Source organism: Schistocerca nitens, chromosome 2 (genome assembly GCF_023898315.1).
Source record: "Schistocerca nitens isolate TAMUIC-IGC-003100 chromosome 2, iqSchNite1.1, whole genome shotgun sequence".
Lineage (NCBI taxonomy): Eukaryota > Metazoa > Arthropoda > Insecta > Orthoptera > Acrididae > Schistocerca > Schistocerca nitens.
The window spans coordinates 178,289,053-178,306,755 of record NC_064615.1 but is presented as its reverse complement, the minus strand read 5'-3'; the positions used below and the strand labels follow the sequence as shown (position 1 = coordinate 178,306,755).

The 17,703-nt window shown below is 43.7% G+C and overlaps 1 protein-coding gene across 1 annotated transcript in view; it reads right to left on the bottom strand.

Annotated features, from left to right (window-relative positions):
* Window positions 1–314: 314 nt before the first annotated feature.
* Window positions 315–17,703, bottom strand: part of LOC126234905 (proline-rich protein HaeIII subfamily 1-like) — a 149,692-nt gene continuing 132,303 nt past the window's right edge. The window contains exon 3 of the mRNA XM_049943644.1: window positions 315–326. Coding sequence (XP_049799601.1) covers window positions 315–326 — 12 coding nt within the window. The remainder of the gene's footprint in view (window positions 327–17,703) is intronic.

Sequence of the window (17,703 nt, the reverse complement as noted above, 5' to 3'; positions counted from 1 at the left end):
CTTACAACAAGGAAGAGTCTCTGCTCTTTGCGAAACAGCCAACGTGGTCATTATTAAGAAAATAGAGGGCAAGTACCCAACTGACCCCAAAATATGGGGTCAATCTGTCTCCTAAGCACATTAGCTAAGGCACAGGAGCGGCTTCTTTGCGATCGACTACAGTCACACACGCAATACTTTGGCCTTAGTGCACAACAACGCAGTTTAAGGCAAAAAGATCATTAGCTGATGCAATCAATCACGCTTTGGAGATACACACGCGACGAACGATAAATATGCAGCTACAATTTGAATCGACTTCTCAGGTGCTTTCTCTAGGACTGTTGCTGTAACAAGACGAAACATAATTTTTTAAATTTGAATTACACAACTAGTACTTACGCAGATATTTCTTTTTTTCTATATTTACGCGACTGTTGGCCTGCGTTTATAGTTTGAGGGAGCTGCAAATATCAACTGTCCCGTGCAACAGTTTAATGGATTATTGCAAAAAATAGGGCAGCAGAGTAGGAAGCAGGACACCAGAAAATAATCGCGAAAACAACGAAAGGATGTCCGAAAGGCTCAATATTTTGAGACATTGCTATCAAGCCACTCCTAAACAACTAGGATGAGAGTGACAGTGTAAAAGGGGTAGTCGCTTATGAATCTGATTTATTAGTTTTTGTGTCAGCAATCTCACGAGTACACCTAGAACACAAACCTACACAACTTCTCCATGTATAAGTAACTAGTGTAGCCAAAACAAACTCAAAACAGCTGTAAACAAAACAATATATCTATTACTCAAAGGGGCACTGAAATGGAACCGACTTATTAGAATGGGTAACCTTAACATAGAGAAGAAACAATTAACACGATATTTAGGAATACATATTGACGAACGACTTACTTTCAATGTACACACGAGGTTGGCAACAGACAAAGCGAAACTGAAGCACCAACTATCAAAGCTAAATATCACCAATAAAAACTACTTGGCGCATCGGCGCACTGCCTGTACCTTGTGACTTATAGGAACACAGTGTGGCAAGAATAGAGTGCCACTCAGAATGTCAGGTGTATTTGGCACCACATCTGTAGTTGCCTTGTGTGTGGTTCTGAGGAGTTGCCCCATTGACACCACTATCTGCCACAGAAAAGTGGCATTCTGGCTAAAGTGGGGCACACATGATTAGGTTCCAGAAATAACACGGGAAAACGTTGTAGGCATGCGTATATTAAACAGCTGGGCGCTTGACAAATGGCAACCGGAGTTATAGACGACCGGCAGTGGCTACCGCGTTTTCTATTTATTCAAAATTTGGGAACCGCTGAAGCTGGTGTCCGCCTGTTTAGCTGGGTGGCAACGTGCTCGCCTCCCATGCAAGCGGGCCCGGGTTCGATTCCCGGCCGGGTTGGGGATTTTCTCCGCTCGAGGACTGGATGTTGTGTTGTCCTCATCATTTCATCCTCATCACCGGCGCGCAAGTCTCCCAATGTGGCGTCGAATGAAATAAGACTTGCACTTGGCGGCCAAACTTCCCCGAATAGGGGCCTCCCTGCGAACGATGCAATCCGCTCATTTCCACTTTTTTGGCTGAAGTTGAAGCATACGGATCAACGTCACTTTGTGACTGCTCACGGCCCGTACGCTGCACAAATGAACCGCTTTGGTCTTAGCTAGAATGGTATGTACGCATGTGGGGCATATGGGTCTCCTGAACACGTGAATTACATTGCAACACTCTCACACACTTAAGACCTGTAACATAAATGTTACGAAACGCAAACAAATGGTGAGCTATAAGCAGCATCGTTGATAGACAAGAAAATACATAAGGCAGATAACGAACAGGCAGACAAAAACCATTACAACAGGACACAAACTCAGACACAGGCACAGACACTGATGTAGATGCGCCGAAACAGAAAAAGGCACAAAACAACAACGACATCAGACACAGACTCGTAACACAACGAGCATAACGTCTAAAATACACTGAAGCGGCCGGCCGAAGTGGCCGCGCGGTTCTGGCGCTGCAGTCTGGAACCGCGAGACCGCTACGGTCGCAGGTTCGAATCCTGCCTCGGGCGTGGATGTGTGTGATGTCCTTAGGTTAGTTAGGTTTAACTAGTTCTAAGTTCTAGGGGACTAATGACCTCAGCAGTTGAGTCCCATAGTGCTCAGAGCCATTTTGAACACTGAAGCGCCAAAGAATTTGCTATAGGCATGCGTGTTCAAATACAGAGATATGTAAACAGGTAGAAGACAGCGCTGCGGTGAGCAACGCCTATATGAGACAAGTGTCTGGCGCACTTGTTACATCTGTTACCGCTGCTACAATGGCAGGTTATCAAGCTTTAAGTAGTTTGAGCGTGCTGTTATAGTCGGCGAACGAGCGACGGGGCACATCATCTACGAGGTAGCAGTGAAGTGGTTATTCTCTCGTACGACCATTTCACGAGCGTACCTTGATTGTCAGGAGTCCTTTAAAACATCAAATCTCCGACATCGCTGCGAGCAGAAAAAAGATCCTGCAACAATGGGACCAGAGATGACTGAAGGGAATCGTTCAACCTGACAGAAATGCAGCCCTTCCGCAGATTGCTGCAGATTGCAATGCTGGCCCATCAACAAGTGTCAAAGCGCGAACCATTCAAAGGAACATCATCGATACGGCCTTTTGGAACCGAAGGCCCACGCGTGTACCCTTGATGACTCCATGACACAAAGCTTTACTCCTCTCCTGGGCCCCTCAACACCGACGTTGGACTGTTGATGACTTGAAACATGTTGCCCGATCGGGCGATTCTCTTTTCAAATTGTATCGAGCGGATGAACGTGTACGGGCAGGCAAAAATGATTGAGATTCTCAATTCCCAGAATAGGTGAACTACCTACATACATCATTAAATTTTTAAGGAACACTCAGTGCGAGAGTCCTACTCGCACCTAGCCAGTTTTTAAAATATCAGTCTGCAATTTGTTAAGAATGTAGTAAATGAAATGGAATGTCTGTATGAACACTTCTCTTGCTACCAAGAAGCAAGATCGCTTTCTGAGTTAATGTACATGGCTTGCCCGTACAATCCTACAAGACCGAGCAAACACTACGTCTTTCCTCTCTGGCACTAGCCGCTTGGGGCCAAAGAGATGCAGCATGGCGTTAAGTACGCCTCCTTCGACCCATCGATTCGATATTCGCATGACAGTTGTAGGATCCCGTCTACACGAGCCGTAATATCACAGAGCTTTCAATTGCAGTCTCGATAGGCCACAATTCTCCCCCAGTCGAATTCCGTCACGTGATAGTGGAATTTGGTCACGTGATGGTAGATGTTCTATTTTCTTACATGTCCCAAAACACTATCTTCTTACAAACAACCGACACCGAAATATATACAGAACATACATGAATAGATAGAATGGATTAGTTGAAATGCAACAGAACGCATGGAAATATAGTCCACGAAAAAAAAAAAAAAAAAAGACAGAGAGAAAAATATATGCTACAAGAAATCCCTTTCATGTGAGTCCAGATTAAAGTATTACAAAACAATGATCAAGCCAAAACTGTTTATGTAGCAGAAACCCTAAACATGAATCGCATAGGCTAGACAGAAAAATTAGAAATGAAAGAATGAAAATTTAAAAAAAAATCGTAGGAACGAAATTTCAGTATACTCATATACGTCAAGAACGAAATTCGTTACAAAAAATTGAAAACTCTCAGATACTATAAGAAAACGAAATTTTTACGGTCATCTCAGAATTTTTTATTTCTTCCACAACCGCATAACGAAACCTAATTGCTTTATGGAAACTGAAAAAAGACCTAAGAGAATTGAAAACAGAACAACTCAGGTAAACACCAAACACGGAAAAACATGCTTTCAAGCCAAATCTACAGTAAAATATAAGGACAGGACGTTTAACGTTTATTCTTGATCATTTTTCTTCGCATTTTTAGACGATAGTCTGTTTCTACCGGAGCAACACACACCACTGATCAGAATGACGTCAAATTGCAGCGGAATATTATCGGAGAAGGGGGAAAACGTATGTCAGAAGAACACAAATAGTGTGAAAATTGATCAATAGATGCTGCTGTATGCGTCAGAATATGTAAATGAAAACACCTGTCATGCGCACAATTCACTGAAGTTGGTATAAACAAGCTTTTCCTCCTTTCGCGTTTGCGACGTCCGCCATGACTGACTCAATGCGGGATCGCGCTCTGCTTGTAAAGCTGTATTACAAGAATGATGACTGTGCACAAATCGCTCTGCAGAAGTTCCGGACACTGAAGGGTTTCAAAAAAAGGCGTTGGTCCGATGACTGCCGTGGGTGTGGAGAAAATGATTCGGAAATTCGAAAAGACGCGTTCTTTTGGTGTGCAACCTGGTAGAGGGAGGAAACGAACTGATTCGACGTCAGTGGAAGTAGTGGCCACAGCAGTGCTGGAGTAGACGAGTGGTGGTTTGCAAACGTGTAGTGCACGGAGAATTGCCCGAACATTGGACATAACCATGAGCATGATGCGTAAAATCCTACGAAACACCCTTTTTTGCTATCCATTCAAAATTATCCATGTGCTCGAGTTGCTTCTGTTGACCTGTCAGCTTTTAGTTGCTTTAGAATTTCTTGCTCGCATGGAAGTGGACACTGATTGGACGTGCAAGATTTTGTGGACAGACGAAGCCCACTTCCATCTGACAGGGTACGTCAATACACAGAATTGTCGAATATTGGCAACGGAAAATCCACACGCACATCAAGCAGTACAACTTCATCCTGAAAAGGTCACTGTGTGGTGTGGCTTTACGGTATCATTTATCATAGGGCCATATTTTTTCAAAGAGACAGGTGCTTCCGGTTCTGTTACCAGTGCCGTCACTGGTAAGCGCTCTGAGTGTCTTTTGCGCAACCACGCCATTCTAGCTCTCCAACAGCTTGGATGTGTGGATGGGATCACTTTTATGCAAGACGGCGCACCTTCGCACATTGCAAATCCAGTCAAGCAGCTGCTGAAGCGCCATTTCGGAAGTGCTAGAATTATCAGCCGCCATTTCCCTACGGTCTGGCCATCCCGGTCACCTGATCTTAATCCGTGTGACTTCTGGCTATCGAGCTATCTGAAAGATGTTGTATTTAGTGAATTTCATCCGTAGTGAATGCTGTTCAACTCCGTGACTGTTCCTTTATAGGATGCAGAAAAATTTCTGCTACCAGTCACAATAAAAGTTTATTTATTTGTCACACGTCCGGTTTCTGGCTTGCGCCCATCCTCAGGTGTTTATACATTCCTGTAGATGTTTATATTTCTGGAGATCACTGTATAAATACAAAAAAGATATTTTCTGGTTACTAAACAGATACAAGTGGGACAATTGCAGTATTTGCTCAAAATATATCTGTACTTACATAAAGATGAAGCATCAGTATTAAAGTTACGCTGTGGTGACACTTTCTCCACTTAGTTGCATACTGATTATCATTTTCACGTCCATATTCCAGTTTTATAAAGTTTAGCTGCATATTTCACTATTACGTTTAGTATTCCGATTGCAAACTTAGCTGCACTGAAGGCACGCATTACTCAACACATTCTGAACGTGAACCCGGGAACACTTCGATGAGTTGTGGAACATGCTGTTTCTCGATTTCAACTTGTTGCAGAAAACTGTGGACAGAATATTGAACATATTTTGTGCCATTCACACGGAAATTAATAATCCGATCTGATGTTGATTGATGCTTTTTATGCGGTTTTTGGCCTCAGGACAATTACAAACAGATGTGAGTGATGCGTTTTATGTGGTTTGTGGCCTCAGGACAATTAAAAACCGATTTTTCCCATCCGTGGTGGATGGGCTTACGTGACTAACAGTATCACGCCTGTACACCAATGCACACTGAGTAATACGGTTTGTTTAACGTCAAACGCACACCTTAGGCATTGTTGTATGACTCATTTGTCATTTGTAGTCGACCACTATTAAATTATGATGCTTACAGTGCCACACGTTGCTAGATTTTGCAACTATTTATTTTTCTTCTGCCATACGTGTTCCCCTTCTCCGGTAATATTCCGTTGCAATTTGACGTCATTCTGATCAGAGGCGTTATTTCTACAGCGTTTTGAAAGTTGTAACTTTAATTATAATCACCCTAGCGTGCCGGCAGAAAGGCTTCGACACATATTCTTTCTTCTTAGACACAATTAAAAAAAAATTGTATACAAAAACTATGCTGTTTCGTTTTCTTCCTCGCAGCCGGTTTTAACAGAAAACAGAATGGTTGTATCTATTGCTTGTCTGCAAGTGATTCGAATACTGCGATGGAAAATGAATCGCCTGAAATCCTGTAATCCTACCTGTTCACAGAATAAAACTATGTCAAATACTGTCATTAGAGCTATTATTCTCAATGATCCGTGAGATGTAAAGGTCTCTCTCGTATTCCGTATAATAATGATCCCAGCTGATTTACCCATTCATTTTAAGTGACTTCAGTTATCATATAGGAAGGGAAGAAGAAGGTCAGAAAGAAGAAATACTGGACGCAAGGAAAGAAACAAGACGGAAAGAAATGAGTGATTCATCGTACTCCAAAGACGATGAAACGAAAAAAAGATCATGCTGATGTTATTCCTTCCTTGGTTACTACTTGCATTGGAGATGATATGCTAAATTTTTGCATATTGAAGCATGCAATACACATCATATCAATTTCATGTTTATTGAACACCGCCTTCAAATGGCTCTGAGCACTATGGGACTCAACTGCTGTGGTCATCAGTCACACCGCCTTCATGGTGTTGAAATTTGAATGTTTTTATACTTATACCGGTTGACAGTTGTTGTTGTGGTTTCAGTCTGAAGACTGTGGAAACCTCTTCATCTCTATATAACTACTGCACACTACATCCATTTGAAACTGCTTACGGTATTCGAGCCTCTGTCTCCCTCTGCAACGTTTATCAACTACATTTCCATCCATAACCAGCTTGACGATTCCTTGAACTTTTGGGACGTGTGCTGTCAAACGATACCTTGTTTTAGTCAAATTGTGCCATGAATATATTTACTCTCCAATTCGATTCAGTACCTTTTCATTAGTTATGCACTCTACCGTGAAACTTCGTAAGTGGCTGTCCACAGTATGAATCTTTGCTTGTAGTGTTAGTATAAGACGTTTTTGTGTTATATTGTAGTATCTTTATAATCGTGAAGTTTCGAGTGTGCCTTGTATTTCTGCGCGCCTTCAGCGAGTAAATATTGTATTATTGCCAGTAAAAACTTTTTCAAGACAAGATCGGATAAAAATTTCTTTATTCACAAGCAACAGATTTCGACGGTCTTGAACTGTGATCTTCAGGTCTTCAAAAATGTTTGCTCTAAAATGTGTTCATTTTGAGTTGGACCTCACGCCAAATTGTCATGTGGATAAAATATACCACATTATATAAAAGTTTGTAATAAGTAAATACAAGTGCTATATTTTATATACATGACAACTTGGTATTAGGTCCAACTCTGACACATTTTATAACAAACAAATTTTGAAGACCTGAAGATGACATGGAAGTGTGACGAAACTGGTTGTTTGTAAATAAAGAAATTTGTATGCGATCTTGGTTTTAGAAAGTTTCTACCAAGTGAAACAAATCGCTCCTTCTGATGTCAAAATTCAATCACATTGTTGTCAGTCTTGGAAGAGAGAGAAAAAGTTTTTAGAAGAGTTTTTAGAAGGTTTGTGAAGAGTTTGTTCCGATTGATATATGTGATGTGGATATTTGTTGTCAGGAGATGGACAATAATGATCTATAGTCGAAATTTAAGCTTTTGCTTGTTTATTTCAAGTTGTGAGACGTACTGGGTGATTGGTGAACTGGGACGTTATTTGAAGAGGAGTACGTTAGCTGTAGCTATAATTAGCTCACTTACAACTGGTGTGCTGACCAGGACGAAACTGGTTTGGTGTAGTAAACTATTTAAGAGCTGGAAATACGACTCAGTTACGTGACCAGTGACGTGAGAAATATCGTGCTACTGGGTGACCCCAAAAATGCGGTTCAGAACGCTTGCAGCTGAGAGTACGCGTGTGCTGGTGTGGAGCAAAGTAACTGCTTCTGGTGCAGTTTGCAGTTCTGCCATCTCTGAATTTTTCCCAGTAATTGTGTGCCTAGTGCATATGAACTGGGATGGAGCGTTGTGATTGCGACTACTGTGTTATGTCCATCTCATTATTCATTCTGTGCAGCTGACCAAGTTCTTTGCTGACTCTAACGTCCCTGCTGTCTTTCACATGACAGTATCACTGGATAACTTCAAAGGTTTTATTTCTTCTTCTTCCTGAAAATTGGTTCAATTTTCTAATTTCCTCAGTATTTCCTCGCTACTTGTTCAGTGTGCAAGTTGAATAACACGTGGGATAGGTTACATCCTTTTACCACTCCCTTTCCAACTATCGTTACTGCTTCCTTTTCATGTTCTTGTATTCTTGTAATTGCAGTCTGATATCTGTACAAGTTGTGGATAACCATTTGCTTCCTGTATTTCGTGCCTAATAACTACAGAATATCAAAGAGTGATTCTAGTCAACATTATCAAAACATTCTCTAAATGCCCAAACGCTTTAAATGTAGGTTTGTATCTCTTCAGTCTATAGTATTATAATCCTAAGCCAAATAAAATAAACTGGGATTGGATTATACTGTTTGGTAACTAATACGGTGCTATGTGTATCCTTGGCTCAGGTATCGATTGTATCTGCCCTGTGTTTGTATCTGTCCCGTTGATGGGACACAGAGGACGCCTGTCCGCAAGAGGGCTTGTAAGAGGCGCAAAGCCGGCCGGAGTGGCCGTGCGGTTCTAGGCGCTACAGTCTGGAACTGCGAGACCGCTACGGTCGCAGGTTCGAATCCTGCCTCGGGCGTGGATGTGTGTAATGTCCTTAGGTTAGTTAGGTTTAAGTAGTTCTAAGTTCTATGGGACTGATGACCTCAGAAGTTGAGTCCCATAGTGCTCAGAGCCATTTGAACCATTTTTAGAGGCGGAAAACCGGGATAGAGGCATGCTCGGCTAGCAATGAGAAAGTGATTTGCTGGCAGCGATGTGGACAGTTGGAGATCCGGGTTTACCGTGGATGTGTGAGCACTCTATTGGGCCGAACACAGTTTGATGGCGGCGCCATCCCGCCGGCTGGATTTTAACTGTCAACTACTCGACCGCTGGAGGAAGCGAGACTGGTGGAGGAACCGTTATGTGTTCTTATTATGGATTATATGATGAGAGCTTTTGTAACGGAGAGTAATTTTGTTTGAGTGATGTGTGACCTACTGCACCTTGGTTCCTTTCGGGTCTAGCTGGTATTCGTGGTCGTTCTTCTAATCTGCTGTTGAAAGCCAAAGGCGCTCATTTGTATTTTTCTACAAGGTTCTATTTAGCCAGTTTTCTGGACACGTACTGACGATTTGCAGCGAACGTGAACTACAATTTGATTTTGTTGTCAACGTCCTACGTTACTGAGAAGGGTGTCTGGGTTGTTTGCGTACGCAACCTCGCACTTTTTGACAAATCTTTCTGGAAGTTACCTGTCTGACGTGTTAATTATTCACTACTCGCCGGTCTTCTTTAATTCATTAGTGCCTTGGTTCAAATGGTTCAAATGGTTCAAATGGCACTGAGCACTATGCTAATTAACTTCTGAGGTCATCAGTCGCGTAGAACTTAGAACTAATTAAGTTAAGGACATCACACACATCCATTCCCGAGGCAGGATTCGAACCTGCGAACGTAGCGGTCGCGCAGTTCCAGACTGTAGCACCTAGAACAGCTCGGCCACCCTGGCCGGCAAAATTGTTTTATTGGTTTTTTATTTTGTTAGAATAGTGTTTAATTTTGCCTATACACGTGTGTTACAGGATAGATTAACCATTATTTAATACCTTATTTATCGAATATAAGGTCAAATTCGATCTTGTAGTATTTCTAAAATGATTTTGCAATGTAGCTCCTCATACATCTGTGGAAAAGGTATTTATTTTGGTAAGACAACTGGTCAGCTGATTCTAGTAAACCCGTGTTACTTATCGTTAGCTATTTTCCGAGCTAGCTGCCTGTGTAACAGCTGTCTTGCGATTAGGTTGTTTGTCGTTTCTGTCTGGCAGGCTTGGCTAATTCCTTCTATATATTTGGTCGGCTATTGCAGTTGTTGCTTACCTGTAAACCCCAATATTAAGCGTTTGTTTTGCTTTGGTGTTCTGTATTTTAATTGTATATAGTACCGACAAGGGAATCTTTATGTTTATAATCAATTCTCCTTACGATATAATGCAACTGATTCCCTCTGCTTAAGTGAATCGAAGCAACACCACCTAAAGACGGTATAATATCAACCCAGTGTTTTGGTCGACTTTGCACCGTAAACTCCGTCCGAACAGGCCTCGTAAAGCTGTACGGTACCGACCTAACGCCCTGCCATCATCTACTGACAGGCGTCACTGGATGGGGATATGGAGGGTCATGTGGTCAACAGACTGCTCTCCCGGCCGTTATCAGTTTTCGTGACCAGAGCCACTAATTTTCGATCAAGTAGCAGCTCAATTGGCCTCCCGAGAGCTGAGTGCATCGCGTTTGCCAACAGTGTTCGGTAGACCTGGACGGTGACCTATCCATGTGCCAGCCAAGCCCAACAGCGCTTAAATTCGGTGACCTGACGGATGGTGGTATTACCACTGCGGCAAGGCTGCTATCGCACCGTAAAGCTCACTGTTTCAATGCGCCTGGTTAGCTACCTGTCCGTCCAGGTGTGTTCAGACGTAAGCTTAAGTTCCTTCAAAACTGTTACTAAAAAGTTGTTGTATTCTAAACAAATTTCATGTAAGCACTTTTACCAACTGTAGAGCTTGTTTGCCGCAGGGAGTGGCCGCGCGGTTTGAGGCACCACGCCACGGACTGCGTGGCCCCTCCTGCCGGAGGTTCGTGTCCTCCCTCTGGCATGGGTGTGTGTGTGTTGTTCTTAGCATAAGTTAAAGTTAGTTTAAGTGGTGTCACCAGAAAGACAAGGAAATATGAAAGACCTCTACAACATTACCAAACGGTTGTCAATGAAGAACTTCAGACATGAAGGACCAGTTAAGAACCAGAATGGTGTGATGCTTACAACTCAACAGGCACAGCTACAGAGATGGGAGGAGCACTTCAGGGAACTGTTAAATTGTGAAGACAACCAAGAGAAACAAGTAAGAGATGTTCCAGAGGAAGTCGAAGAAGACCACAATATAAATTTGCAGTGCCCCACAATGGACGAAATTAGGATTGCCTTGAAAACACTAAAAAATACAAAGGCTCCAGGCCTACACAACATAGCACCGGAGCTCTTAAAAGCCGATACTGAAATTACTGTTAAAATGCTCCATCCTTTTCTGAAGCATATTTGGCTTGAAGAGAAATCTCCAAAGGAGTGGAAAAATGGCTTGGTGGTAAAGCTCCCAAAAAACTGGCGTGGTATTACATTGTTGTCAGTGCCCAGTAAGGTCCTCACCAGAATTATTTTAAACAGAATTAAAGAATCCCTTGAAAAGCGACTGCGTAAAGAACAGGCCGGTTTTAGGGCACAACGCAGCTGTGTTGATCTTATTAACACTCTTAGGATCATCTTAGAGCAAAGCAAAGAATTCCAAGCAACCATGTACCTGGCATTCATTGATTTTCAAAAGGCCTTCGATTCCGTGAAGCATAAAGTGCTCTGGCAGATGTTGCGGAAGTATGGCATACCACAGAAGATCTTAAACATTATAAAAGATCTATATGATGGCTACGAATGCTGCATACTCCACAAGGGAAATATGACAGAGCCCATAAAAGTAACAACTGGAGTCCGGCAGGGTTGCATTTTGTCACCAACACTTTTTCTACTCATTCTAGACTCTGTTATGAAAAGAGTCACAGCAGGCAGGAGACGAGGAATCCAGTGGGGGATCCACGAACGTCTGGAGGATTTGGATTTTGCAGACGACATAGTTTTATTAGCTCCAAGGCTGACTGATATGCAAGCTAAATTAAGCTTGCCGAAAGAAGAAGCAGAGACTGCTGGCCTCAAGATAAATACAGGCAAAACAAAGGAAATGAGAGTAAATTCAGGTAACATGGAGGTGCCCCTGTTAATAGGTGAGCAGCGAGTGGAGACTGTCAACTCATTCCTGTATCTGGGTAGTATAGTGGCGGAAGATGGTGGAGCTGGAGATGACGTGAAAAACCGCATTAAAAAGGCAAATGCTGCCTTCATACAATTGTATCCAATTTGGAAAAATAGAAATATCACATACAAAACAAAAATCCGTATTTTTAATACAAATGTGAAGGCTGTCCTTCTGTACGCCAGTGAAAGCTGGAAAATGGATAAAAAGATAACAACCCAGTTACAAAGCTTCATAAATAGATGTCTTCGCCGCATCATGAATATCTGGTGGCCAGAAAAAATATGTAATGAGGAGCTCTGGCGAATAACAAACCAGATACCTATAGAAGACCAGATACGAGAGAGAAAGTGTGGCTGGTTGAGGCACACCTTGAGAAAACCAGATGGAGCCACCGAGAAAAAAGCATTGGAATGGAATCCCCAGGGAACAAGGAAGAGAGGAAGACCAAGGGGCACATGGAAGAGGACAGTGGAAGGGGAAGCAAAAAGAGTTGGCAAGACCTGGGCAGAATTGACGCAAATGGCCAAAGACAGAGACGGATGGCGAGTTCTCCTGGATGCCCTATGCCCCCATAGGGGCCAAAGGAATGAAGTCCTAAGTAAGTGGTGTGTAAATCTAGGGACCGATGACCTCAGCAGTTTGGTCCATTAGGAATTTACACACATTTGAACACTTTTTTAAAGCTTGTTTGCATGGTCACCGGCAAGTAGCTCAGTTAGCCTGTATGTCGTAAATGACATTTAAGCTCCGTGAAATTCTGTTCACTTAAGGTTGGCCAGCGTTGCCGTAAACTGGTCTTTACGGCCGTGGCAACGTGTTCCTTAATGAATTTTGTGCGTAAAACATAAGTACTGTTACGGCTTCTGCATTACTTGTTAGCAGCAGACACAGTGGCTGCGCCGAAGACTGAGACGGCGTGGAGTTTTACAATTATTTATTGAACTTTACAATTTCTCCCTCGTCGTCGCTGCCCAGCCCTGCGGATCCCTCCGCCTGGCTGCTGCTGTGTAGATTCTCCGACAATGGGCGCAATGCGCGCCGCTGATGGCACTCTGGATCCACCAGTGCTCCGCTGAAGCCAGGATGCCCTGTGGTTGAGATGAACTCGTCGCCGCCAGGCGCCCAGTATGGCACGCCCACGGAGCCGCGTCGCCGTGAGGTCGGCTGCCGACGCCTGCTGCACCGGCGGCTGGGAAGCCGTCAGTCGCGATGTCCGCGAGGTTCCGTGACGGACGGACCACGCGTCGTGGGGCCGGGTTGCCGTGAAGTCCGGGCGTCAGTCCCCGGCGGCACCTGTGACCGAGACCGCGCTGCGGCCGGTCCTGCTGGAAGTTCTCGCTGTAGTTAGTCAGCCATGGTGCTGACCGAGCTCGGGCCGACCTCCAGAGCTGAAGTTGACATCTGGCGGCGAACGGATGACTCCTGCGAGCTGGAACAGACTTCCGGAATCGTCACCTACGAAGATTGAACATTTGGAGACGGACCACGTCCGTCCTGAGATCCGAACTGCTTCCTAATGGCTTCTGTCTGTTGCTGCCTGCGCTCCACTATTTATATCCGGCATGAGGACGTTTTTTACCCTCGGTGGTAGCTTTTTGTTATTACTCCCGCAGTATATTGCAGCGTAACTTAGCGTGCTCGCCCCACTTCCCCTTACTCAGCACTCTCCTGGCTTCGCTCGGCGCTCGGTCTGTGTGCGTCCTTGCCTCAGTCTGTTGGTAGACTGCTGCTGTCAGCAAGGCTATCTGTGCGTGCTTATTTTTCAACGCCTCCGTCGCCGGCGTGCCTGTGTTTTGCCTTTCTCCACTGTGTGAAGCAATACTCACTAGATGTGGCCGCAACTTTATCCCCAGATTACTAAAGCCTCATAAAATTGCAGTGGCCACCAGTTCGCCGTTACCGCCAGTTTGGTATTGTCAGTATAGATTATTTTGTATGTGGCACACCGCTGGAGGCCTTAAAATTGTAATTAACTAATCCAAAGACTATAAATTATGAATTCTCTTGAATAAAATAAGGAGTGATCAAATATACGATGGTTTAGTAACAATGTAACACGCCCCCCCCTCCCAATTTAATGTTCTAGGGTTGGATAATTTTGACTTCCCCGTGGTAGATATATATCATTGGGCGTTAAACCGTATGTGCAGTTGCTTAGTGTAATTACTTACTCCATCAATTGACGTTCTTGACCTGTAACTGTCTTTAATGAGCAACGTAATATGCAAATTAATAACTTTACTGCAACTACTTGGTACTTAATTTGATAACTGGCCCACCCAAAATGGGGCGATATTTTTCTTCACTGGTCATCACTGCTCCTACCATTAAACTGTATATTTTCTGAATGTCAAGAGTTTAATAGTTTTAATAATAAAGTGCCACTCCCCAACCAGTTTGCTACCGTGTCAAAAAGCTACGAAAGACACCAACGCAATTGCCCCGGGCAGAGCTTGAGCCCGGTTAATCTGCGACCCTGAGGCGTGTAATTCTGTTTCTCGCTGCACACGCGTAAAGCACCGCCTCCGTCAGCTAATGCGCTCGCCCTGGTATTGTCAGTGTAATTGTGATATGCTGGTCGCCGGTGAACTGGCACGCAGTATATCTTTGTGCGTTGTACGGGGATTTGGGAGCAGTGCGTATTAGCATTGTTAACGACGTCGAGCCGCCACGCGTGAGCAGCAGTCGTGCGGTGAAGGATTACTGCTCGCCGCGGATACTCACGCACGCGTCTACGCAACACGCCCTGCGTACGGGAGACAGGCGAAACTGCTTCACCACACTGTCACCGACGCCGTTGCTTATTAGCGATAAAGGGAGACAGGGGTTATCAATCAATATATTCTCACAATTGGTGAGTTTCCACTCTGTTTGTACGCAGCGAGGCACCGAAGGCAGGACCCAGATCGATTTTATGTATCAGCGTGAGGTTGGCACTGAAATCGAGAATTACCAGAATCAAGGAAAGGACGTGGAACGACTAGACCCCTTTAACTAACATCATTTACTCCTTGAAAAACAATATTTTTATATATATTTTTGAGTAATCCACTTCCAGAAACAGTTAAGAAAATGAAAGTTGATTTGACAATTTTGGCCTTTTTGAAATTTTTAAATTAAACCATCTTAAATAAACGAGCTAATGAAAATAATTAAAACATTTCTAGATAAATCTCTTCAAAACATTAGGCAGACCCGCAAAAGGTATACATCAAGATTTATAGTAAACTTAGAATATGGTTGCGATATGTATTATACATTATAAAGGGAAAACTTATCGTGCGAAGCCAGTTAATCGAAGACCTCTCAACGTATAGCAAAATTTCGTTTACAATGCAAATCACATAAGATACTCAACTTGAGCGCAGACAACAAGGACAGCAGACAATCAGCAAGCCGCGCTAGGAAATGTTCAAGAGCCGTGCACACGGCAGCCAGTAAGCTAGGCTCACGCGGTGAGAAGTCGCCGACACAAAATACTCTCCCAACAACATAGTAAGTACTGTTGACATCAAAAGAAAAATATAAGTGACTATATTGTACTACAAGTAACCATGATTTACATCCGTATGTTCATACGCCCTAAGAATTAAGCTTCGCTAACAGAGAACTACAGAAAGAAAGCTGTGATTACTTCCAGGAAGGAATACAATATACAACGTGCTCGGATCTTACCATTAACTGGAGCCCAGCAGCTTCCAAAACATCGTGAAAACAACCTGTTTTCCTTGCATAGGAAGTTTATTATTTTTTTAATTCGATAAGGCGTAGTCCCCTGATATAGCTATGCGTGACAACTGGGAACACTACGTAAACATGGCAACATTAACCATGACAAATATTTTTTGAGAAAGAACGCTAGCCAGCAGATTGAGACAAGTCACTTCAAAATCACACAGAGCAGATAGGACAATACACTATTTCTAAAATTACAGATCCAAAAATATGGAAAAGAGCTGAACAGCTAGTTGGCACAGCATAAGCGAGCCAAATGTTTGCCTTCCTAACAGTCCTGGCGATGAAGAGAGAACGACGACCCGGAAAAGACGTGCCGATCCGTACCGCGTGTCCGTCACTCCAAGCACGATTGCTGCCCCCGGCTCCACATTGTGCGAAAGCTACACAGCAAGTGCCTGCGCCGCCCTCTTTAGACGCGACTCTAGAGGGCGCTTTAGAAGCCTAGGCGAGGCAGCGATAACCACACAAGGAAGTCATTCGTGCCCTCTGGTGATGCCAGCTAAAAGTTAACGGTAGTGAAATGAGCTGCTAGGGCTCATACGCTAATATGCACCGGTTTGTTTTATGACACACGCTAGATTATTTTTCACTTTTATAAGGCCGTGAGAGAATCTGATTAAATTTCATGGCGAAAGGATATCAGTGATAAGATTCCTCAATGCCAACGCCACCCTCAGTGAAAGTAGAGAACTACGGGGCTGTTGAATGGAATGGTCTAGAGAGAACAGGATATGATTTGAAAGTAAACCAAAAGAAGGTGGAAACAATGAGAATTAGCAGAAATCAGATGAGCGAGGGCAAGGAATTCTACTACTTCGTACGCAAAAACCCCGTGATGGATGAAGCAAGATGCAGATGTAAGGGGCGGCCAAAATGTTTGGCTTCGAAGGTCGTACAGACGAGAACTGGCAAGCAACCCAGGCAAAATCTCCATGAGCATTGAGGAATCATCGCAGAGATGCACCAGGGTGAAGATACCCATTTGGTAAAAAACCTGCTACAGTAAGAAGTCGGTAACTGCTTTTTGCACGTCCTCTTCCAACAGGAACCATCGATCTTCAAGGACTCAAGAGACCGAAGGCGTGATAATCGCATGGGGAGAGGTCTGGACCATAGGACGGATGTTCTAGCGTTCCCACATTTGCGATTTGGGGACATGCGTTATCATGAAGCAACAGTAAGTACCCCTTTCACAGTTTTCCATTACGTTTCGCAATAACTGCACGCCGTAATTTCTCCAGCGTGGCGCTCTACCGTTCCCCAGTGATGGAGACACCAAGTTCCTTGAAACCGATAGGCAATGGGCCCCGGTAATAGAATCGCGACCAGTACGAAACTTGGCGCAGCATTCCACAACGTTGGTTTTCGACTGATATCATGCCCCATACAAAGTTCTTCATTCTCCGATAGATGTCTATCGATCTTTGTCCTTCTACAGCTAAGGAAAGAGCTACAAAACGTTTGTCCTGATTCGGTGGATTTGGTAATAACTTCGATATAGTTCAGTTTCCGCATTTACTGCAAGCACGTCGGAAAGACACAAATGCTACACTAGTCCATTGTCTACACGTCTGCACATCTGTGCTTATATACCCGCATCGGAGTCGCCCTACGTTGCGTATTCACTGCAGCCACGTCCTTAAACGGAAACCTTTTGATCGCCCCTTATAAAAAGCAGACTAGCACACGCCTTGATTTGAGGAATAGGTTTATGAGAATGTACGTTTGGAGCAGAAACCGTGGGGTAACCGCAAAACATATCAAGAGTCCAATG